The sequence below is a fragment of the Mobula hypostoma genome, chromosome 5, assembly GCF_963921235.1.
Source record: "Mobula hypostoma chromosome 5, sMobHyp1.1, whole genome shotgun sequence".
Lineage (NCBI taxonomy): Eukaryota > Metazoa > Chordata > Chondrichthyes > Myliobatiformes > Myliobatidae > Mobula > Mobula hypostoma.
In genome coordinates this window covers 130,522,985-130,547,051 of record NC_086101.1, presented here as the reverse complement: position 1 = coordinate 130,547,051, position 24,067 = coordinate 130,522,985, and the positions used below count along the sequence as shown (strand labels likewise).

The 24,067-nt window shown below is 40.9% G+C and overlaps 1 protein-coding gene across 2 annotated transcripts in view; it reads right to left on the bottom strand.

Annotated features, from left to right (window-relative positions):
- The window catches only part of LOC134346993 (phospholipid-transporting ATPase ABCA1-like), a 170,398-nt gene that overhangs the window by 28,946 nt on the left and 117,385 nt on the right, over positions 1 to 24,067 (bottom strand). For both annotated transcript variants that reach the window (XM_063048934.1, XM_063048935.1), the window contains exons 23-35: positions 21,190 to 21,410; positions 21,009 to 21,081; positions 20,086 to 20,288; positions 17,834 to 17,882; positions 16,103 to 16,219; positions 14,667 to 14,815; positions 12,652 to 12,776; positions 9,020 to 9,118; positions 5,344 to 5,533; positions 4,094 to 4,188; positions 3,912 to 3,944; positions 2,487 to 2,592; positions 915 to 989 (exon numbers count right to left, since the gene is read on the bottom strand). In XM_063048934.1, the coding sequence (XP_062905004.1) occupies positions 915 to 989; positions 2,487 to 2,592; positions 3,912 to 3,944; positions 4,094 to 4,188; positions 5,344 to 5,533; positions 9,020 to 9,118; positions 12,652 to 12,776; positions 14,667 to 14,815; positions 16,103 to 16,219; positions 17,834 to 17,882; positions 20,086 to 20,288; positions 21,009 to 21,081; positions 21,190 to 21,410 (1,535 nt within the window). The remainder of the gene's footprint in view (positions 1 to 914; positions 990 to 2,486; positions 2,593 to 3,911; positions 3,945 to 4,093; positions 4,189 to 5,343; positions 5,534 to 9,019; positions 9,119 to 12,651; positions 12,777 to 14,666; positions 14,816 to 16,102; positions 16,220 to 17,833; positions 17,883 to 20,085; positions 20,289 to 21,008; positions 21,082 to 21,189; positions 21,411 to 24,067) is intronic.

Sequence of the window (24,067 nt, the reverse complement as noted above, 5' to 3'; positions counted from 1 at the left end):
GGTCCATTCTCCTCTCCTATCAGATTCCTTCTTCTGCACCCCTTGCCCTATCCTGCCCACCTGGCTTCACTTATCACCTTCCAGCTATTCTCCTTACCCCCCACCCCCGCTCCACCTTTTTATTCTGGCATCTTCCCCCTTCCTCTCAGTCCTGAAGAAGAGTCTCGGCCTGAAATGTCGACTGTTTAGTCATTTCCATTGATGCTGCCTGACCTGCTGAGTCCTTCAAGCATTTTCTGTGTGTTGCTTTGGATTTCCAGCATCAACAGATGTTCCCATATTTATAAGAACACTCAGTTTGTATTAGCATTGACCTATTTTGCAGTAAGTCCCAGTAATCTGGTTACAAAAATAATACAACATTGATAAGTTATAAATGAAACTCCTTTCGCCAGCTTTTTGGACAGTGTATTCAAGATTATCGACTAGAATAAACACCCCTGTTGCTTTTTCCCAGTTACTCTAAATCTGTACCTTCTGGTCATGACTCCTTCTGACAATTTCACCCTGTCTGCTCAGTTCAAATACTTACTAAAACTCTTGATCAAAAATGGCAAGCGAACTTATCTAATTGGTCTTAGACAAGTTGGACTGGGATTTGGTTGACTCAGAAGTTTTGTAGTTCTACTTGAATTCATAGATAAGAGTAGAAAAAATCTTTATTCTTACTTAGTCATACAGACACTGCTTACAAAATACAAAGGTAAATCCAATTCTTCAGAAATATGTATTTGTTTCAATCAATTTAATAACTTGAAACATCACTCCTATAAATTCCATAACTTGAACAAATATCACTCCTATAAATTCTAGCTTTTTACCCTTTCTAAATTCAAAATTTGTTTCAGATAGGGCACAGCCTTTAACTGACCAAAGCAACTGCTGGATTCAAGTTCAAAAGGGTCAGATCATACCTTCACATTATCTTTTGTGTCGAGTCCAGATATGAACTTTGGGAGCTGCTTCATAAATCGGTCCGAAGCACTGCCCTGGAAGGCAAAGAGCACAACTTTTAACCAATCTCAATCTTGCGGATATCTTCATCTGAGCTTGCTCCTCAGTTGGTTGCAGAAATAAATGCCCACCCAGCTTCACTGATGAGGCACTGCTCCCATGGCACAACAGAGGGAATAACCTATCTCCAAAACTGTTCTATCCAAGGGTAAAACTTTATGTGAACAATATAAACTTTATATTTCATCTGAAAATAGAACCAACTTTTAGAAGAAGAATAGAACATACATATTATAAAATATCACACATTTAGTATGTAAATTAATACGTGAATTTCAGCTGTTCTGTGGTGGTCAGGGTTCTTAATCGGTACTGTGCTTGACATTGCTCCTTTCTTGTCACTAACGCAGTTAATGGTTGAGTCAGTTTACAAGAATGCAATTCTAACTAAAGAAGGTATTGAATCAAATTCCTCCTAAATGCAGTTTTGCAATTCCAGTACGTTGTTTGGTAATATTATTCCAAATGTAGAACATATAACAGAGAACACTACACACAGGAACAGGCCAATCAGCCCATAATGTTGTGCCAAACCAGCTAAAAAGCAAATCAAAACACACAAACACTAATCCCTTCTACCTACACCAGGTCCGTATCCCTCCATCTTCTTATATCTATGCACTTATCCAAATGTCTCTTAAAAGTCTCTGATGCATTTGCCTCTACCACCATAACAGGCAATGCATTCCAAGCATCCACGACTCTCTGAGTAAAAAACTTAACCATCACAGCCCCCTTGAACCTACCCCCTTCATCTTCAATGTATCCTGCAACTTCTTGCTTTTGCAATTCTATATTAAAATAGCAGGGTCCTAAGCTTTTTATCATTGTATTTGGCATATGGGCAATGTTGGGAAGAGCAACATTTACTGGCCATCTCTGAATGGCATGAGATTGTGAAAGTTCTTCAAAGAGCCCTTCACAGTAACAGTCCCCCCAAGCGGCCTGGGAAAGTAGTTATTGAATCTGGCAGCCAGAAATGTGCAATGGCTTTTTGGTTCGTGGGTTTACCAGCAATCTCAAAGTTCTGAAAATGAATAAAGTGATTGCAATTGGTCCATGATGTAGGGACTGTGGTGCTAATATTTACAACGCTGTCATTCCATAAAAATAGGAAGAAGCAGGATCAACTTCTCTCATGGTTCCTAATCAGAGCAACATGATGTGGGCAGTGAATGGACCCACAGAGCAGTAAAAATGGTGCCTCTTAGCTAGAGGAGATTTAAGGTAATTTGGACTGTCCAGCTTGAATGGTAGCTCTCTGTTGTCCACCATAATAGCCAAACCATTTGTGCCAGTGGCTGGGAACAAGCTGTAGGGAGCAATGCATGCCCAGGCAAGCTAATAAACATGTGCCACAAAATTTATAATAAACTACCTTAGAAAACTAATTTGTGCAGGTGAAAAGCTTTTTTTTTAAATTTTTGCTGTTAATGTCACAGGGGGTTGGATGCAAAATATCTGTCACAAACCTGTGTTAACTTAAGTGACTGCTTCAGTCGGTGGATGGCTTTAGCTATTTCCTCCCTTGGAGCCAGGAACGGTGAGCTCTCTCCCCCCAGTGAAAATCCACCATACCTAGGAGACAAGAACTTATCAGTAGCTGGTTCTCTCCCCATAAATCGTCTTGTTCTGACAAAGTTATCAGTTACACTGCCTAGAACCATTCTAATGACACTAGCTATAAGAACTGTCATGGTCTACAGTGAAGTAACACACACAAAATGCTGGAGGAACTCAGCAGGCCAGGCAGCATCTATGGAAAAGAGTAAACAGTTGACGTTTTGGGCTGAGACCTTTCATCAGGGCCAGTTTACCATTTTCCATAGATGCTGACTGGCCTGTTGAGCTCCTCCAGCATTTTGTGCATATTGCTTTGATTTGCAGCATCTGCAGATTTTCTCCTGTTTGTGATGGCCTACACTGACATGAGTTTAGAAGAAAAATGCCATCATTAAACAAAACAAGACTGAGAAGTATTGCTGGAGTAAATGCTGAGAGGTTGATTCCTGGAAGCTAAGTTGCGCGTACGGGATCGGCCATTTAGTCCAGAAATGCAGCAAAATTTCTTTAATCCAGATCCATGAATCATTGGAGTTCTCTAATTGAAGTGTTATGGATGCTCTCGCATAACTACGGAGTGAAAATGAAATGTTACAGCCTGAAAACTAGGGCCAAATGAGTGAGAATTATACTCAGTGGCAACTTTAGTACGAAAACCTGCTCTTGAATGCAAATTAGCCGATCATGTGGCAGCACTCAATGAAAAAAAAGAATGCAGATTTGGTAAAGAAGTTCAGTTGTTGTTCAGACCAAACATCAGAATGGGGAAGAAATGTGATCTAAGTGACTTTGACCATGGAATGATTGTTGGGGCCAGACAGGGCAGTTTGAGTATCTCAGAAACTGTGAATACCCTGGGATTTTCCAGTGAGCAGCAGTTCTGTGGGTGGAAAAGCCTTGTTAATGAGAATGGTCAGACTGGTTCAAGGTGACAGGAAGGCAACAGTCACTCAGATAACCACGCAACAACAGTGGTGTGCAGAAGAGCATCCCTGAATGCAGAACACTTCGAACTCTGAAGTGGATGGGCTACAGCAGGAGAAGACTACACCAGGTTCCACTCCTGCACAGGAGGTACCTATTAAGAGGCCACTGAGTGTAGTGAGGTCATCACAAAGTAGTAAACTGAAGTGAGAAAATAAATGATACAAACAGCATTGCCTAGGAGCAGTGCTAGTCAATAGGGCCACTGGTCCAGTTATGGTTATTCAATAGATTAAAAAAAACATTTTACATTGTAACTTTCTAAGTAAAATCAGCTCTGTATCCCATGTATCTACTTAAAATTTATAAACCATTATCAATTGAGGTGTAGAAAATAGATGCAAACCTACCTAAACTCATTCACCCAGAGCTTGTTCTTCAGACTGTTTATACAAAACAGAAACAGAGTTAAAACACTCAAAGGCACAAAACCAAATACTAATTTAATATGAAATACTCCAGGGCAAATGCTAGCACTACAATTTTCACGTCACATCTGGTGGAACCTTTTTACCAAATTGTGACAACTTACTTTCGTCCAATGATCTGTGCATAGGTTTTAACTAGGTAGTCTGATACATTTCTGTCTGACAGGTTCTGAAGGATGTCTGTTGAGTTCAGTTTAACCTAGAAGGGTGGGAAGGGAATAAGGAAAACATGTTAATCTTTTCAATGATTGCAAATTGATCATTTTGTTACAGTTGTGTCATATTTTGGGTGATGAGTAGCAATACGTTTTTATCAAAGGAGTGTAAAGGTGCTCCTTCCCTTAATTGGGCATGTTGTAGCTGCTTAGTGCCACCTCTCCCCTCCCCCCAGGAATCAGGGTCACATGAAGCCATGGGAGCAGGAGGTGGAAGGTCACATGAGCAACTGGTGGATTTCACAAATCCTGGCTATGTGACCACTGACACCAGCCAGACAATCTCTGAAGAGGATTGAGAATGGTTGAGGTTACCTGTCTTGTAAAGACACTGCCCACAAGGCGGCAATGGCAAACCACTTCTGTAGAAAATTTTGCCAAGTACAATCATAACCATGATAGTCCATGTCATGACACAACACATAATGATGATGAGGAGTGTCATATTTATTTATCTTTTATCTTCAAAAGTAAAGCACATATCTTAAAATAGTGCTTAATAGTGCTTAACGTTAAGGAAGTTTTGTTTTAACCTGGCACCCTGTGTTGGATTTACAGATCTTTAACGGTAAATAAACCTCAGTATATGAAATTTGAACAAGAATTAATAATGCTAATGTAACATTAAAAGCATTACTTCTTGTTCGTAGGGCTGTTTGCTGAGCCTGGAGACAAATGACCCTACAAACAAGCAGGCAGCCCGAGCTACCAATCTTCTCTTTCTTTCAAGCATTACTTCAAATCAAATCACAGATCTAAAAACAAATCTAATAATACAAATGCCAGACAAGCACCACATCACTCATGCCGGTTTCTACAAGTGCAGGTGAATCACCAGAACTTAGTCTCTTCCAGTGAACTATCTTTCTAACCAAAATATTTTATCTCTTTATGTTAATGTTTTACCTTAAAATATGGTATTCTAGGCATGATTAAATGATACTGCAATAATTGCATAACTGGATATATTTGCCATCAATTAATCACTGATCACAGCTATACTTTGAATCAACTTCAGTGCAACTACATAATTATGCAGTCCATTAGTGCACTTAAACTGAATTAGCTCCCTCAAAAAGTATTTGTCATTATTTGCCAATAATAAAACATTATTGTAAATAGAATAGTGCATCCCATACCTGAGGAGGAGGAAGTCCACCTGCGGCTGGAGGACATACTGGAAGCATCTTCTTCACAGCATTATCACTACATTGACATGAAGGTGAAGGGTTGTCCATTGTCCAATTCCCTTTGAGGAAGACGTCCATTATAGAATCGGGTACAGATGGATTAATCCATTTCTCATTTGTGGGCTTACATGGGGCATTCCTGAATCAGGCAATAAACAAGACAAAAATTATTTATCAAAACATCTCTTTATATAAATAAATTGTCATATTTGGATACCATGGATTTTGCTATTGAATAATTATGGCATTTATTAAAGGAGACTAAACATCAACAATATCATCTAATAGACCTTTAGAAATTTATATTAGTCACCAAATCACTTCATCAAACCTGTTTTCAGAGGCAGGGTTCAAAGTACTGATATTTTTGGGTCTTGGGATAAGATTAATGAATAAGTTTAGCACAAACAAACTGAGAAACTTTACCAGAATTGCATCACCACTATCAGTGTGCTTTGTAAATAACAAGGTAGTATCAGGTAACACAGACTTTTGTTTATGATTAGTAAATCCAGCATTTCTATCTTTTTTTTAAAAGGTGGGTATTATTTGGTCAAACAATATGTATTTTTACCCAGCCTGTGTTCAACAGGGATAGCATCACAGTGCAATTCACATCAAGAACAAAAAGGCAATGAGCATCCTTTTCATCAGCAGCATCTACTGCTATTCCCAATTCCAGTGGATAGGACAGGCCATGTGTTACATAAAACCTTAGAATTTTATGCCAATGCATAAAACGTAAGGCTCAAAAACAGGCTATTCTGTCCATCTAGTCTATTCTTTACTTGGCCCTCATCTCATCATATCAGCAGATCCTTCATTTCGCTCTCACATACATGTCCAGAGCTTCCATGAAACTGCATGAGTAATTTTCCTTCATCTCTTGTTTTTGGCTCACTCCCCTGACATTGCTGCTGACTTATCAATGAAGTCACAAGGTTTTGCCCCTACATTTCAGATTACCTACAAGAAATAATAAATACAAAAGATTCTGCAGATGCTGGAAATCTTGAGCAACCTGCAGACAGTGCTGGAGGAACTCAGCAAGTCAGGCAGCATCTATGGAATAGAATAAACAGGCAATGTTTCGGGACTAGAAAAGAAGGGGGAAGGAAGCCAAAGCAAGAAGGTGGGTGAGGTGAACGAGTACAAGCTGGCAGGTGATAGTTAAGGCCAGGTGAGGGGGAAGGTGGGTGGGTGAGTGGAAGAGTGGGGATGAAATAGAAAGGTGGAAGGTGATAGGTGGAAGAGGTGAAGGACTAAAGAAAAAGGAATCTGATAGAAGAGAACAGTGAACCTTGGAAGAAAGGGAATGAGGAGGGGCACCAGAGGAAGGTGATGGGCAGGTCAGTAGAAGAGAAGAGAGGAACCAGACTGGTGAATGGGAAAAAGGATAAGGAAGAGGGGTGGGAAATTACCGGAAGTTGGAGAAATTGATGTTCAAGCAGTGAAACACACACAAAATACTGGAGGAATTCAGTAGGTCAGGCAGCATCTATGGAAAAGAATACAGTCAATGTTTCGGGCCGAGACCCTTCAGCAGGACTGGTTCATGCCAGGAGGTTGGAGGCTACTCAGACAGGCTATTGAAGTGTTGCTTCCCCAATATGAGTGTGGTCTCATCATGACAGTGGAGGTGGCCATGGACAGACATGCTCAATGGGAATGGGAAGTTGAATTGAAATAAGTGGTCAACCAAGAAATCATGACTTTTGTGGCAGACGGAGTGAAGGTTCCTCAATCTATATTGGGTGTCACCAATGTAGAGGAGGATGCACTGGAAGCAGCAGATATAGTAGATGACCCTGAGAGGCTCGCAGGTGAAGTGTTGCATCACCCGGAAGGACTGTTTGGGGTCCTAAATGATGATGAGGGAGGAAGTGTAGAGGCAGGTGTAGCACTTGTCCCACTTGCAGAGTTTAGTGCCGGAAGGGAGATCAGTGGGGAGAGACAAGTGGATAAGGGAGTCACATAGAGAGCAGTCCTTAAGGAAAATGGAGAATGGGGGTAGGGGAAAATGTGCTTAGAGGTAGTATCCTGTTGTAGGTGGAGGTTATGGAGAATGAAGGCTGGATTCGGAGGCTCATGAGGTGAGAGGTAAAGTTAAAGGGAACTCTATCCCTGTTCTGGTGATGGGAGGTTTGGGTAAGGATTGATATGCGGGAAATGGAGGCCATGCGGGTGGGGGCAGCATCGATAGTGGTGGAAGGGAAACCACGGTCATTAAAGGAGGATATCTCAGATGTTCTAGAATGGAAACCCTCATCCTGAGAACAAATTAGTGGATACAGCAGAACTGAGAAAAGAGAATAACATTTTTATAGGTGACAGGGTGGGAACAGGTATAGTCAAGATACACTAGCTGTGAGAGTAAATGGGTTTATAAAGGATATCAGTAGATAGATTGTCTCCAAAAATGGAGATGGAGAGATCGAGAAAGTGGAGAGAGGTGTCAGTAATGGACCAAGTAAATTTGAGGGCAGATGGAAGCTGGAGGAAAACTTGATGGAATTGATGAGCTCAGCAGGGATGCAGGTAGCAGCACCAATGCAATCGTCAGTGCAATGCAGAAAGAGTTTTGGGGCACTACCAGCGTAGGTTTGGAGCAGGTAGTCTTCCAGAGAGCCGACAAAAAGGCAGGAATAGCTGTGGCCCATGGCTACGCCTTGGGTTTGGAGAAAGTGAGAGGAGCCAAAGAGAAACCGTTAAGGATGAGAACCAGTTCCATCAGATGGAGGATGATGATGGTGGAGGGGAACTGGTAGGATCTGTTTTTGAGTAAGAGAAATGAAGAGCTTTAAGGCCTACTTGATGGGGATAGGAGTGTAAAGGGACTGGAGAAGTAAGAAAGAACATTTCTCTGACTATATTATAATTTTGTAGACCCATATCAGATCAACTCTCAGATGTCCCCTTTTCTGCTAAGTCTTCCCTGCTGTATATTTGCAGTGAGAAATCATGAGATGTGTCAAGATCCAGAGTAGCTACACCAGCTCTATTTTCCTCAAATTGAGTGGCTGGGGTGAAATTACACCAGAGGGCAGCATTTCATAGAGACTAATAAAAATTCAGAATAAAAGTCAGATAAGAGAATCAGCTGCATTTGTTCTTCTCAATTTGTGATCAGGTTGGGAGAAATTTGCGGGGCAGTTTTAGGACAGTGTCCCATACACATGCTGGGAACTGCATCATGACTGCTCAGAAGAAATTAAGGAGCATTTTACAAGTGCATCATGACAATCAGACAGTTAGCTGCAAGAAATGAATTGCACAATAACCTCCTGTAATAAATATTCTTGCTATTAGCTTGAGTGTATGCTGTTTCCGCTTTTATCCACAATGCTGTCCGAGGTCTGTAGCTGACAGTATCTTGGACTGAACTATTGATTTCAGAGAAATATGCAATTTCATTTTCCTGGGTGGAGCAGCAGGTTTTAAAGTATGTTGTGCAGAAACTGATTGCAATTAGGGATGCTAATTTTCGTAACCTTCAGTAACAGATTCAGAACTCAATATGCACTGGCCATGGAATTAATATTTCTGAGCTAAGCTAGTCCTTCCACACCAAGTCCAATTGTGCATTGTGAAATGTGTGAAAACTAACATCAGCAAATGTACTCACGGAATTGGGTCTCCTCTCATACACCGTGTCCCAAATCCCGGTTCATTAATAAGAGAATCCAATAGGCTTGCTGTGTTTGCGTCTCCAGGGGCATCATTACTGCAGGGAAGGTAAACACAAATGTCATTAGTCTCAAATTAAGCTGGATCAGCAGTAGGATCAGTGCAAACTAAACACCAAGCTCACCATTAACTGGAAAATTATTGGGAAATATCACTGCAATATTTTTACATGATTCTGAACATGTTTTTCCAGTGACCATCTTTTCTTTTCCTTAGTGGATGAGTTAGATTTTCTAACACTCTAGCTTTGTGGGAAGTCAGTGCAAATCAAGCAAACCCTTAAGAGCTCACTCATCCAGAGGCTTGTATAAATGATCAGGAGGCACAAGGTATAATCCTACCATGGCAGCTGGAGAACTTTAATTCAGTTAATTAGGTACATTTGGAATAACACTGCAGAATTGTGGCCTCCTTCTGTGCAGTATATTTCTGTGATTCTGTGCTCTGAGGGTACTTTTGGCTGGTGATTTGATAATGGTATGCCTAATCAAGGAGAAGAGTCCAAATTGGTAGGAAGCCTTATAAATCTAATTAGGGAAACCACAACCTTTTTTCTGTCTCCACTCTTTTAGCAGGGCCTATTATAAACTTAAATGTGTAAAGCATTCTTCTTCCAAGGTAAACACTTCTCAAGAGGTTGAACGTGATTGTAACAGTTGTAGGTCGAACTGACTTAATGCAGAAATTTGACTAGACCGGTTGTGAATCAGACAGTGATGCAATTTATATACCAGATGTGCATGACACATCAGATTACTTACTGCCTGTTATGCAACTGGAATTTAGGGCAGCAACAAAGATCCTCCACCTCTGTCTGTCCTTGGCCATCTCCTCCATTGTGCCCCGGGTATGGTTCAGGGTCCTCATATCTGCCTCTACAGTACAGGGCCAAGTTGTTTTAGGTGTCCCACATTTCCTCCACCCTTCAGGGGTCCAATGAAGTGCTGTCTTGATGATGGGGTTGGCTTCTCCTCTCATCGTGCACACAATCCATCTCCAATATTTCCTGATTGTGACCGTGTCCCCTTGATGACGCCAAAGGAGTAGGACGTAGTTGGAGATCTTTCTTGACCAGGGAATACAGACGATCTCCCGGAGGTTCATGGAGCTCAGCTGAACAGCTTGGCAGTGTCACTCTCTGTCATGCACCAGCAACCTGACTCATACAATAGTGTGGAGAGAACACACAGCTTTGGTACAGCCTCACCTTGGTATGAACGCTGTACTTGGTTGATCCTCATATGTTGTTCATTGAATTGAAGATGTTTCTAGCTTTGCTGAGTCCACACTGTATGTCGTCCTTGGTCTCACCATCCTACTGAATGCCCAGGTTGGTGAATCTGCCAGAGCTAGGTAAGTTGATACCGGATGCCTTGATGGGAGGAGGAGACTCTACATTGAGGGTCATGGTCTCAGTCTTTCTCTGGCTGACTGAGTCCAGCCTGTCCACCAAAGGTACACAGGCACTCAGTTTTCTCTTGCTTGTGCTGGTGTGTATGTGATAGTAATGTGAGGTCATCCACAAAGTCAAGGTCTTCTAAAGTAGAGAACAGTCCACCTGATGCCCCTCTGCTTGTCGTTCATCGTTTGCCTCATAACCCAGTCAATCACCAGGTTAAACAATGTTGCTGACTCCACACTGCCTTGCCTGATTCCTGTCAGGACTTCAAAGTTCGAATTGCAGTCCCCATCTGTGCAGGTGAAGTTAGCATAGAAGCTCTGGATAAGTTGGACAATTTTGGAAGGGATCCTGTATGATATGAGGATTTGCCAGAGGCTATCCCTGTTGATGTTATGCTCATCAGAAGATCTCCTTTACAACATTGCTTAGTAAATTAGATCATATTGTGCTGGGCACGCTCACAAACATCATTTACTACATTACACTCAGTGGCCACTTTATTAGGTACTCTCGCTCATTAATGCAGATACGTAATCAGCCAATCAGGGTGTCAGCAACTCCATGCATAAAAGCACAAAGACATGGTCAAGGGGTACAGTTGTTGCTCACATCAATCATCAGAATCAGGAAGGAATGTGATCTAAGTAACTTTGACCATGAATGATTGTTAGTACCAGACGGGATGGTTTAAGTATCTCAGAAACTGCTGATCCCCTGGGATTTTCATGCATAACAGTCTCTAGAGTTTACAAAGAAGGGTGCAAAAAACAACAAAAAAAACAAAATCCGGTGAACGGCAGCTCTATGCGTGAAAAACCCTTGTTAATGGGAAAGGTCAGAGGAGGATGACCAGACTTGGTCAGGTTGACAGGAAGGTGATCTAATTTGCCTGCCACATCCTCACTCATCTGGTTAACCTGACCACATCCTCCCAGGGCCTCTCTGCATCCTCCTGACAATCCACACTACCAAGTAGTTTTGGACGAACAGCAACATTGCACCTTTGGCGCAGATTATGAACAACTGGGATCCAAGTATCAATCCTTACAGCAGCCCAGGCTGTCATTTTCCTATGGCAGGCCCGCAAACAAAATGTTCCTTGGTTCGTCTTCAGCACCGTCTCCCTGTACTTTTAAATTTCAGGGCCTTTGCTTCTTGGGTCATTGGCATACCATTTCTTTAGTCACTGACAATTCTGGGATCAATACCCTGTCTGTTTGATAAGCAAAACCTAGGACTGGAGCAGGGAGGAGGATGAAGATTTAATGTTACAGAGTACTGTTCCAGGCCTCTGCTACACCAGCATTCCCCAACCAATTGCACTAATGGCTGAAAATAAATGGAGCTACTAAGTTAAAATAGCCATGACCTCAAACTGATGTTCAGTAGCAATGGGACTGCACCATCCAAATCCTGCTTCTAACTACAACCTTTGCTACTTTTCAAGTTATATTCCCCACAACACTTCAGCATGATTTCAGCATCATCTGATGTTCACTTGCAATGAGCTGCATTTTTTCATTCAACACTGCCAGAAAGGGACACTCATGTCATGTTACCAAAGCTAACGTAATAGGCATACTATTTCTGCTGCTGATTAACCTCAAGCCTCATCCCTCCAGCATGCCAGTCTAGAAGTGAGGTTGAACAGCAAAAGCTCTGGTTTACCTCCCTGTGCATGCAGGAAGTTCAGCGAGAAAGAGGATTATGTGGAATGTCAACAGTCACGTAGGCAGCTATTTGATATGCCAGCTTCCCTACAGTTCCAGTGTTATAAAGCAACCTCATTTGAAGTTTGCATCCATGAAAAGCAGCGATTCATGACAAACAACGTCAGAACCATCAAGCAACTTCAAGTTCAAGTTTATTGCCATCTGACTGTACGTATCTACAACAAATTGAAACAACATTCCTCCAGACCTTGGTGTATCCATATAACATATAACACAGAGCACATAAACCAAAATATAATACTATAATTAAGTTAATAAAATAAATAAATACAAAAAATTAATTGAATTCAGCTTTTCACGTGTTATTTTGTCTTTGAGTCATTGCATATCTTAATCTAATTTGGAATTATCTTTCTCAATTGAACTATTGCCAAGTTCTATGAAACAATGGTGTTTTAAGGGAATTGCAACCTTTGTGTGCAATTGCAGACGTACCTAATGAATGTGTACTGCTCGTCGTACATCCAGGGGTGTAGCTCCAGGCTGGGATATTTACCGAATGGAGGCACAATCAGGCTGAACACCAATGCAATGCACACAAAGACAGCGGGAAGCACAATCTGGAAAACACCAAATTCCTCAGACATGTAAAAATTAGGCTGGACCCTTTTATATTCTAACACATTACCGCATTAAGGTTACATAAGTTTTGTTCTCTCCATTTGTAATATTACCCTTGCTGACATAATGTCTTTAAACAAGGCACTGAGATAATTAACTCCCCTTGCTTTATTGCTAGGCTAACACTGCCAATATTTGATCAATGTTATGGTCACAAATAAGCTCCAACTAAAGACAGCTCATGTGAAAATAGCAAGTTCCTTGTTGTTTCTACAACAGAGAATCGACAAAAATATGGATTTAGAAACAGCGAAGAATTGTGTGTAGCAGATTCAACTTTATGATATAGTGACATATATTTCAGTATTTTCTTTTTAATTAGTAAGAAACTTGGCATTTAAATGTGGTCTTTAATTGCATACTTTAGACTCATATCACACAAGGGCAAAGGTCCTTCAGTACTGCAGAGAAAAGTTACCAAATATAATTTGATAGAGCCATTGGGTGACCATTACCTTGCTACAGAGAGAGTGGAATACCCTAAAGTAGGAAATACTGCTGAGAAGGTGTAGGGATTAATAGACCAGAGTTTGAGGAGCACAGTTGTGGAAATTATTGGGAGTCCATGGATCATTTTAGCTCAAGCCTTGTAGCATTGCCAGAGATGGATTTGCACAGGGTTTCTCTGAGTCTACAAAGATTATTGTGGATATGCTATTCCAAGTACAATATGCATGAAACTGGAAATTCCAGTAAAATGTGAAGCACCTCAGGCACGTTGTATGCTGGCTCTATTTCACACTTTAACTAATGATCTAGCAACTTAAATCTTACATTATTATGCTAGAAAGACTAAGACAACACAACTGTAACGTGCTGTAATGGCTTCTCTGTAATATTTCACTGCTAAGGTAACAGTTTCTCTGTAGCAGCAATGTTTGGGTTATGGCTGGAGATAACAGGATCGTAGTAAGCACGTTATCCAATCAGGATTTTGTTGCTCTGTCTTGTGAATATGGAATTAGATTTTTTGCGGGCTTTCTGCCAGGGAGAAATGAGGAGAGAAGACGCGAATGGAGAGAGTTGGTAGACCGCTGGACGGGGTGGTCTTGGAGCAAGGGTCCGAAGGGCAGCGATGATCGGAGGAGGTTGATCGCGAATGATCAATTTATCAGTGAGCTCCAACTTTGCGCCACAGACTGTTTAATAAAATTGGGCCCTTTTTTTCTTTTATTTTGTTTCTCTACTAACCATATAGTCAAAGTAAGAATTATAAAGCTTAATCGTTTAATTGCATATTGTGTACTGTTTGTTATTTCGGGGTACTGATTTGCAACAGGGGACACATCACACAGCATCCACCCAAACAAGATTTCTTAAGTTTGGCCGGGCAGGGGGCTATCACCCCCTATATTAAGTCATTAGCCGAAGCAAGAGTTACACAACTGTTCTTGAAGAGAGATGCTCCACTGGATTGTGGCTTGCATGATGCAATGAGCAGTCATACCAACTTCTAAGACATCTTCAGACAACAGCTAGAATGAGCCTAAATTTTATATTCTTAATAAATAAGGCAGGAGAGCTATCAGTGTGGGAAATACTGCCCTCTTGAGCAATAGATGAAGCAGTAGAATATACATAATAGGCCTATTCCAACATTTAAACATATGGAAATAATCGTATCTCACAAGTTATGAGAAATATCACAAAGACTTGTAAAGATGTGATTAGAATTGCAAATAGCGACTCCAACATTCAATAAGATTGTGTAATTCCTTCATGTTAACTCGTACTAAGAATGGTTCTGATGTCACCATTCACAGAATATGGCGAGGACAGCTGTCCATCGTCTATCCCCTTCTGTCAGTTCTGAGGGGAAGCAGGCTTACCTGAGCAAAGATTCCTTTCCTGCTACGCTTGGCATAAATCAGTCGCTTCCAGAACAATGCCACAAACTGTTGCCTCATGAGATTCCAGCCTTTTATTGAGTATGATCCTTTCCCATCCATCCCACTCAAGAAGTCAGTTTCCTGGGATTCTGCAAATACATCCATGAATGTTATACATATATAACTCACCAATCTCCTTTGCTTGTACACCAGGTGCCACAGTACCAAATTCAGTTGTGCGATAAAACTTAGTCAATTTGAATAAAACAGTTCAAATATGCTCTTGCTATTCTGTAACAATTTCAATGATCTTGAATCATGGTGATTAAGAAACAACACTGAAATCTTACATTTTTGAAGAAAGGATATATTGTTGTGTATGCCTCAAGGATATCCCAATAAACTTTCTAGCCAATTCATTATTTAAGAAGCCTAATCACCCTCACGATATAGAAAACATGGTAGCCAATTTGTCCAGAAATAACATAACGGACACCAAACAGTCTATTTTGGTGGAGTTGGTTAAATGGCATAGATATTATGCTTGAGGTCTTTCATGTTTACTCGAGAGGATCTTGGTTTAATGAATCTGCCAGGAGCTGGCACTTATGACAGTAAAGCTCCATCAGTACTTGTCAATGGAGAAAATCAATTGATAAGGGTCTTGATAGAGCAGAAAAGGAGAAACTGGGAATATTTTTATTCCAAGTTCAAGCTGCTAAAAACTAACTGGATAACTCAACCTCAGAGAGAATGTGCCTGTGAACTAATTTCCACTTTATATTTAATTCCTATGAAACATAAGAATAATAAAGCCAAGAGCAAAAATGAGAGGAAGTGATTTAAACTAGTGAACGGTTGGGTTTTCACAGTCCACTTTCTTCCCTGCCTGATGTAAACACTCATAATTACAGGAAACAAGAAATATTATATTAAGTGCAAGGAAGTGACAGCAAGGTAAAATATCACCCAAGAATTCACTGAATGATGGAGATATTTCCTTGTTCTTTGCTCCTGAACTCACTCTGTGGCTTCTGAGATATACAACTCAGTTGCAATAATTTCCATATTGCAACAGAGACCACACTGATCATCAGGTGTTTTAGAATGCCCTGTGAGGTAAGTGAAAAGCACTTCAGAGAAGCAAATTTTTCTTTTTTGTTTTAAGTGTATCTGTTACTCTATTACAGTCTAGTTTCCTTTTGATGTTACTTTCAGGGTGTTCATAGGAACACACAGTCTTTTGCGCAGCAATTAGATGAACAGCAAACCACAGTGTCACTGTACTTCCCTGAGTGTCAGTGGTTTGTGTCAGCATGAAGTGGGGGAAGATCATCTGCATACAACATACAATGGAGACAAGCAAGTGTCATTGCTTTAAGTCTTGTTGGAGACAATATAATGAAGGCACATCACTTCTACAACTCTGTATTTACCTGGGTCAGTATCCGAGTCATTCGCATCGGTAGCATCATCATCTGTGAATGGTCTGAGGCAACTCTGCCTGTCAACGAATCTTGATCTCCTGTTTCTGCAAGCAGGGATAGTGCCATCTGAAGTGAAATCACATTTACTGGTTAGATCAGCCTTAACCTCAGAAGATGCAACATTCAAACTGGTATTTTCTATTTACAAAATTAGACATTAACCATCTTGAATGAGATGAAGCCTAGCCAACTGTCCATGAAAATTCAGTGGCTTTGTTGTTGCTCAGTCCTCTACCCCCAGCATGCTGGGGGTCACTCATTGAGTTTGTAATGCTACCGTTGCTAATGCAGACAGTAGCTGAAATATACAGCATCTACAAAATTCACTGCATCATCTGCCTACAGCATCTCTGATCTCTAACATCAAGAATTTTCAGGTGCATGGGAACACTACCATCTTTAAATCCTTCATTGACACGGAATCTTAGACCTGGAACTTCCTAGCCAACAACACTGAGAGAGTTCCTTGACCATACAGACTGCAATGGTAACACACAAAATGCTGGAGGAACTCAGCAAGCTAGGCAGCATCTATGGACAAAAAGTAAGCAGTTGATGTTTCAGGTCAAGACCATTCAGCAGACTATAATGGTAGACATGAGAAAGTCTCAGATGCTGAAAATCCAAAGCTACACACACAAAATGCTGGAGGAACTCAGCTGGTCAGACAGTGTCCATGGAAATGAATAAACAGTCAATGCTTCGGGTCAAGACCCTTCTTCAGGGGTGAAAAAGGAAGGGGGAAGAGACCAGAATGAAAACGTAAAGGGAGGGAAAGAAGGATTGCTAGAAGGTGATAGGTGAATCCTGGTTGGTGGGAAAGGTCAAGGACTGGAGAGGAAGGAATCTGATAGGAGAGAAGAGTGGTCTATAGGAGAAAGCGAAGGAGAAGAGATCCCAGACTGTAAATGGTTCAGCGTGAGATTCATTCCCCCACTCTCAAGGAAATCACAGATGGGTAATAAATACTGGTTTTGCTAAAGGTGTCGCATTCTGAAACTGAATAAGAAAGAGAAGTGCTGGATGTGACTGAGAAATTCACCAATATTTATTACTTGTTTAAGCTCCTTAATACAGTGATGAATTATTTCAATACTTGATTACAGCAAAACTGGGATCATAACTGAGGACAAAGATATGCAACTGTTTGTGAGAGCTTTTCTGTGACTCTGTATAATCAGCCTTGTAAAGTAATGATTAAGACATAAAGATCTAAACTGTTTCTAAAAGTATATGTACCAGACTGTCAAGAAGCAGGAATAGCAGCTGTATTTTTGTGAAAAGCATTGTATATTCTAATCCAAGAAAATTAAATATGCAAATCTTCTACAAAAGCAAATAACAACATTCAAATTTGAAAGAAAAAGGTGTAGTATATATCAGCCTTCTCCGCATAATTATCTAAGAAAATAATTTGGAGAATACAGACAAATTTATGGAGTTAAAGGTGGTGTTCGTAAAGATAACATCTGCCTTATATTTTGCTTACCAGCAGATTTGCCTCACCACATGCTAAAAACTGGTTGTACTTTTGAGATTTGACTGTAGTCAATACACTTAGCAGTAGTAAATGTAGGTTCCGTTTTGAAGTACTTAGGGACATGAAGCACAATTCTGGAGAGACAGTTTGTGGCAGAAAAGTGTGCAAATTGTCCAAGCACTTGGTGTAGATGAGGTTACCTGAGATTTCAGCGTCCACTCCATGATCTTCTGCAACCTTAAGGAATATCTGTCAATAGAAATAATAAAAAGAACATAAGAAAGACATTTTATACATTCCTAGGATGTGTGGATTAATGGTTTCATTGCACATTCCTAAGGGAAGCAATGACAGTTAAGCATCCTCTCAGCACTGGCCCTCTGTTCAATATGATTATGCTCATCCTTTTTCTCATCCACACTCACCTTATACCCTTATCCCTCAATGTTCAAAACTCTATGGTTCTCAGAATTAAATAAACTCAGTCACTAAGCAACCTCCAAGTGAGACAATTCCAAAGACATCAAGGTTCCCCTTATATTTCAGCCAGAAATGGCTGAACTCTCATCCTGAGGTTATGCTCCCTACATCAAAAGCTCCTGCCTTCCTTGGTTAATTAGCTCATTGCCAGCAGCCAAAAAAAAGAGGTTTGGGTCAAGCAGAGCAGCCATTGTGAGTGAACCAGTGCAGGCGTGGGGAGGCTGTGATGAAGGGCCATAGGTGAGGTTTATTATTGCTGTTCATCCTTAGTACTTGATTCAGTGTAGGCAGGATGGTAGTTAGGGAAGTGGAATGCTCCACCTGCAAAATATGGGACGTCAGGGAACCTCATAGTTTCCTTGATGACTACATCTGTGGGAAGCGTACCTAGATGCATCTGCTGATAGATCAAGTCAGGGAACGGAAGCTGAAGTTAGATGTTCTCAGGATTATCCAGGAGACTGGGTACCTCACAGATGAGACTTTTACTAGGGTGTCTACGTCCAAGATAGTTGGATGACCTGTAGGGGAAATAAGGGGAGTAGACAGCTAGTGCAAGGTTCCCTTGTGGCCATTCCCTTCATCAACAGGTATAACGCTTTGAATACTGTTGAGGGGAATGTTGTCTCAGAGGCCAGATTAGCTCTGAGATTCAGAGAGAAAGTGTGCAGATAGTAGGCACTACTCAGGAGGGAGCAATACCAGACTTTCTCATAGGGAACAAAGCAGAGCAAGTAACTTAAGTGCCAGCCAGAAAGACAATAAAATAGTGATGGAAAAGGATAGATCAGGTCCACAGGTGGGCAAGATTAAGGAAAATCCCAAAAGGCTCTATAGCTACATTAAAAATAAAAGTTCGGGTAGGGAGAGGATAGGTCCTTTTAGAGATCCTTAAGTGTTTACTGAGGATAAAAATCATGGTTGCTCAGGAGATGAGGGAGCAAGACAAGTGGAGTTATTCTGGAGGACATTCATATTACTGTGGAGGAGGTATTTGTAGCTTCACAGTGTATTAAGTAGATCATTCCTCAGGGCCTGACTAAGTGCATTTTCAGACTCAGGGGCTAGAGAGGAAATTGTGTAGGTGCTTGTGGAGATTATTTGCTTCTTCATTGACCACTGGTGAAGTTCCTGAAGACTGGGAGATGGCTAATGTTGTTTTGTATTAAAAGGGTAGAAAGGAAAACTAGCGAGCTATAGGCCAATCAGCTTGACATCAGTTGTGGGAAAGCTGTCGGAGAGAATTCTGAGAGACAGGATCTACCATTATTTGGACAGACAGTCTCACTAGAAGGAGTCAGCATGGCTTTGTGCATGACATATCATGTGTAGGCAAGTAATAAGTCAGTGTCATTACATATTAAATGTTAAATATTAATCAGTAATGTTGATTATGGAAGAATTTTTTTTCTGAAAATTGTACGTCCATGTGGATAAGCCTGGGCTCCTTGGTGTAAATGCAAAATAATTAAACGTTTAAGTCCCTTGAAAAGGAAACGCAGCGGTTTACTTATGAATGCCAGCAATTTTCTACATCTTTGCTTCAAAAGAACTCCCCACCCACCCTCCTCACTGACATCATGTTTTCTACACATCTCTCCTCCAAGGTACAATGCCTTAGGCATGGATACTTTTATTGTTCAAGTGACAGTTTCTCATTTGTCAGCCTCAAATGTCAAGTTTGAAAGGTTATTCAACCACGGGGGCCTCATACCCAAATCCAAAGCAGGACTCATTCAATAACCTTAGCAGAAAGCATAGATTTTTTTTTTCCCTCAGGCATCAAACAAGATCAAACATTCTAGAGAGCCACACGTTCTATAACAGGGTATCCTCTCTGCAGCACTTTCCTGAAACTATACAAAGACAATTCAAAATTGAAATCACGTGTGTTTCTTGTCAGAGCACATTGCATGAAGAATAGATGGCTGGGCTAAAACTGAAGATAAAGCAGTGAGTTCAGAATGCTTACTTCTTCCAGTGTGGTGTCAGAAATTCCATAACTGGAAATTCCCAAGTCAGTGAGTCTGTCATCCATCTCATGGAAAAGTTCCACAAAACCACCATCTTTAGCAGCTTCGTAAGGCAACACGTATGTCAGTTCATGCCCAATATCTTCAACTAGGCGAGCCTTTGCCACATGCTTTAAGATCAGATTGGAGATAGCTGAGACATCTGCAAAACGGAGAGTGAAAGAAGCTTATTAACAATGCTTCAATAGGATGTCCTGGATGTACTGGTCTTGTTGCTTACTGGATTCAGAAGGCCCTATGTTCCTACACTTAAGGGTGGACAACAAGGCAGAAGGAGGGGCCAGGGTTCCAGTTTCAGCTAGCGTGGGAGGATCTGGGCTCTTGCCCAATATGAACCCCTGGCTGGACTATCTTCACCTTATGTTATTCTGCAATTTGAGCAGGAAGGTGTGAGGGGAAAGACACCTTTTCTCCTTTTAACAAATGTCTCTGGACACACGGATCAGTACCGAGGGAACACTTCGTGTCTGCAGGTGCCTTCCTCCAGATAACCTCTTCTGTTCACATTGAAATAAATGATGGCATGATTTTGAGGAATAATAAGGAAGTCATCTCGAGTGTTTTAAATGACATTTATCCATCACTTCACAATTATGTGGGTGTATTACACTGGCATTTGTGGGAGATGCTGCTGCATAAACTGGCTGCTGCCTTTGCAATACTTCGGTGACCACACTGCAGAGGTAGCTGTCTGAAAACTTGGAGACAGGCTAAAGGCATGAACTCCATTTCATGAATCCAAGTTTTTATTTTCCTTCTCTAGAAATGCTAAAATATTTACAAAAATGCAGAGCAAATTAAGTGCTACAGTGAATAAGCTATCCAAAGGAATCCTAATTGGTAGCTAATGGATTTTGCTTACCTATTGTCATAGTATCACTGTCTTGATCGCTGCCAAGTCCAGCATCTGAGCTACTTTGAGAAACATTGTCATCCTGTGAAATGAACCAGTAGAACATATAAGCATTAGTGCAATGAGAATGGTTGCCTTGGAACCATTGACAACCATCTTCTGACAATTTAACCATGCAAGCACCACTTGCCTTCTTCAGGTAGGACATAGTGCTATTGCTGTTCCTGCAGGAACTAAGAGATGGCTCCAAATCTTTCTTGACCAGGGTGAGATAGTAACCTGTTCCCAGCTGGTTCTTCAGGTACAGTGATGATCCACAGCAACATAGCTTTCCATTGGAAATGATGGCAATCCGATCTCCCAGCATGTCTGCCTCATCCATATGATGAGTAGAGAGGATAATAGTCCTACCTGGGGGAAGCAAAAGATTGAGGTTATTTCATTATGCAATTTACATTGGCTTTATTATTAACCTAAGGTCACTCTGTATAAAAGACAGATTCTATCCCACTGTCACAAGACCATTGATGGGCCTATTGTATGACAAAGGTGAACGCTTGATCTCACAATCTCCCTCTTCATGGCTGTTGCACCTTATTCTCAACCTGCACTTTCGCTCTAACTATAACAGTAACATGATATTCTACATTCTGTCATTGTTTTCCCTTTGTACACATGCTATTAAAAGATCTGCATGGATACCATGCAAAACAAAGATTTTCCACTGTATCCTGGTTCATATGATAACAATAAACCAATTACATTAGTTATTCTGCTACAAAAAAAGGCCTATCCTTCCTGTATAATCATCACATACCATATACTTCGGTCATCATGGAATCCAAATACATGACTTAAGCCACATATGGGTGAATATTACACTCCTATCTTGGTACTTATTCCCAAGTCAAAGAATTAACATGCATGTGGTCTCTAGTGAAATCTCTGTTTCAAGCTATAATATAGGCTCTGATTTTTACCCACCAGATTTTTTTTTTGTATATGGCTGATTAACATAGACAACACAGTCTTTATTCTTTTATTGGTGAAATTATTAATTGGTCAAGTTCTTTGCTTTTCATCAAATTTTAACGTAAGGAAGATCTAAACAATCCAAGCAGGAAGGGTTGGATTTTTACACAATTCAGTAGTTAGCAGTGTGTAGCAACAGAAATTCAAAATTACAGTCAAAGCACAAAGTAAAACTCAGTCGTTCTGATGTCATGCTTCTGGCATCACTGCAGTTTTAATCCTGTTCCCCACACTTCTTAAACCCTGGGATTCTGCCACTGACTTAGCTGACCCCATGCATAACAGTCTAAAGTTCATGGGATAGTACTTAGCTAAACATAATTTAGTCAAACTTTATGTTACAGCAACCTTTGAAGTGCAGATAAAGTGAAATTTGAATACACACTGGGGCAGGGCAGCAGAGTAACATTAAGAACGTGGAACACGACATGGGCATTTTTAGTAGGCAGCCCATTTTGGCTTCAACATGATGCAGAATTTTGGGCATTGTGTATGTGAAATCCAGACTGTATTTGGGTAATATTCTTCCTGAGAAAACTAAAGAAATGTGGCCTGTCCCCTTAGACCCTCACTAATTTTTATAGATACACCGTAGAAAGCATTCTTCTAGGGTGCATCACAACCTGGTATGGAAGTTGTCCTGTCCAAGACCGGAAGAAGCTGCAGAAGATCGTGAACACGGCGCAGCACATCACACAAACCAATCTTCTGTCCTCGGACTCACTTTACACCGCACGCTGTCGGAGCAGTGCTGCCAGGATAATCAAGGACATGATCCACCCAGCCAACACACTTTTCGTCCCTCTTCCCTCCGGGAGAAGGTTCAGGAGCTTGAAGACTCGTACGGCCAGATTTGGGAACAGCTTCTTTCCATCTGTGATAAGACTGCTGAACGGATCCTGACCCGGATCTGGGCCGTACCCTCCAAATATCCCGACCTGCCTCTCGGTGTTTTTGCACTACCTTACTTTCCATTTTTCTATTTTCTAATTTTTACTATTTTTAATATTTAATATTTGTAATCCAGGGAGCAGGAAGCGTAGAATCAAATATTGCTGTGATGATTGTACGTTCTAGTATCAATTGTTTGGCGACAATAAAGTATAAAAAAAAACGGTGCAGGCTCGAAGGGCCGAATGGCCTACTCCTGCACCTATTTTCTATGTTAATATGACAGGGAGTGTTTTTATTCTCTTATGGGTATCTTCAGCAAGGCCAGCATTTATTGTCAATCGTTATTTGCTCTGGTGATGGTGAACTATTTTTATGGTTCCACATTTCAGTTAAGAATCTCCTACACTGCTGTGTGTCTGGGGTCACTCTCACACCAGATCAAGGATAGATGTCAGATGTCTTTTACTAATGGACACCTGTAACCTGGATGAGATTCTGCAATAAACTGACCATTACTGATACCAGTTGTTTTCTTAGTATCAAATTAAAGGAAGTCCAGATTGAATATAGTGTAGAGAAGTGTATGGTCATGCATTTGGGTAGAAGGAATAAAGGCATAGAATATTTCCTAAACAGGGAGAAAATTCAGAAATCAGAGATGCTAAAAGAGTCTTCATGAAAGTTTCCCAAAAAGTTAACTGGCAGGCTGAGTTGGTGGTAAGGAAAGCAAGTGCAATGTTAGCATTCACTTCGAGAGGACTAGAATATAGAAGTAATGATGTGATCCTGAGGCTTCATAGGGCGTTGTTCAGACCGCACTTGGAGTATTGTGAGCAATTATGGGCCCTTTAGCTAAAAAAAGGATGAGCTGGCGTTGGAGAGAGTCCGGAGAAGGTTCCTGAGAATGATCCCAGGAATGACAGGGATATTAACAGTATTTGATGGCTCTGGTCCAGAAATCACTGGAAGTTTAGAAGAATAAGTGAGGATCTCATTGAAACCTATTGAGCACTGAAAGGCCTAGACAGAGTAAATGTGGCGGAGTCTATAGTGGGAATGTCTAGGACCAGAGCGTACAGCCTCAGAATTGAAGGATATCCCTTTAGAACAGAGATGAGGGGGAATTTCTTTAACTACAGGGT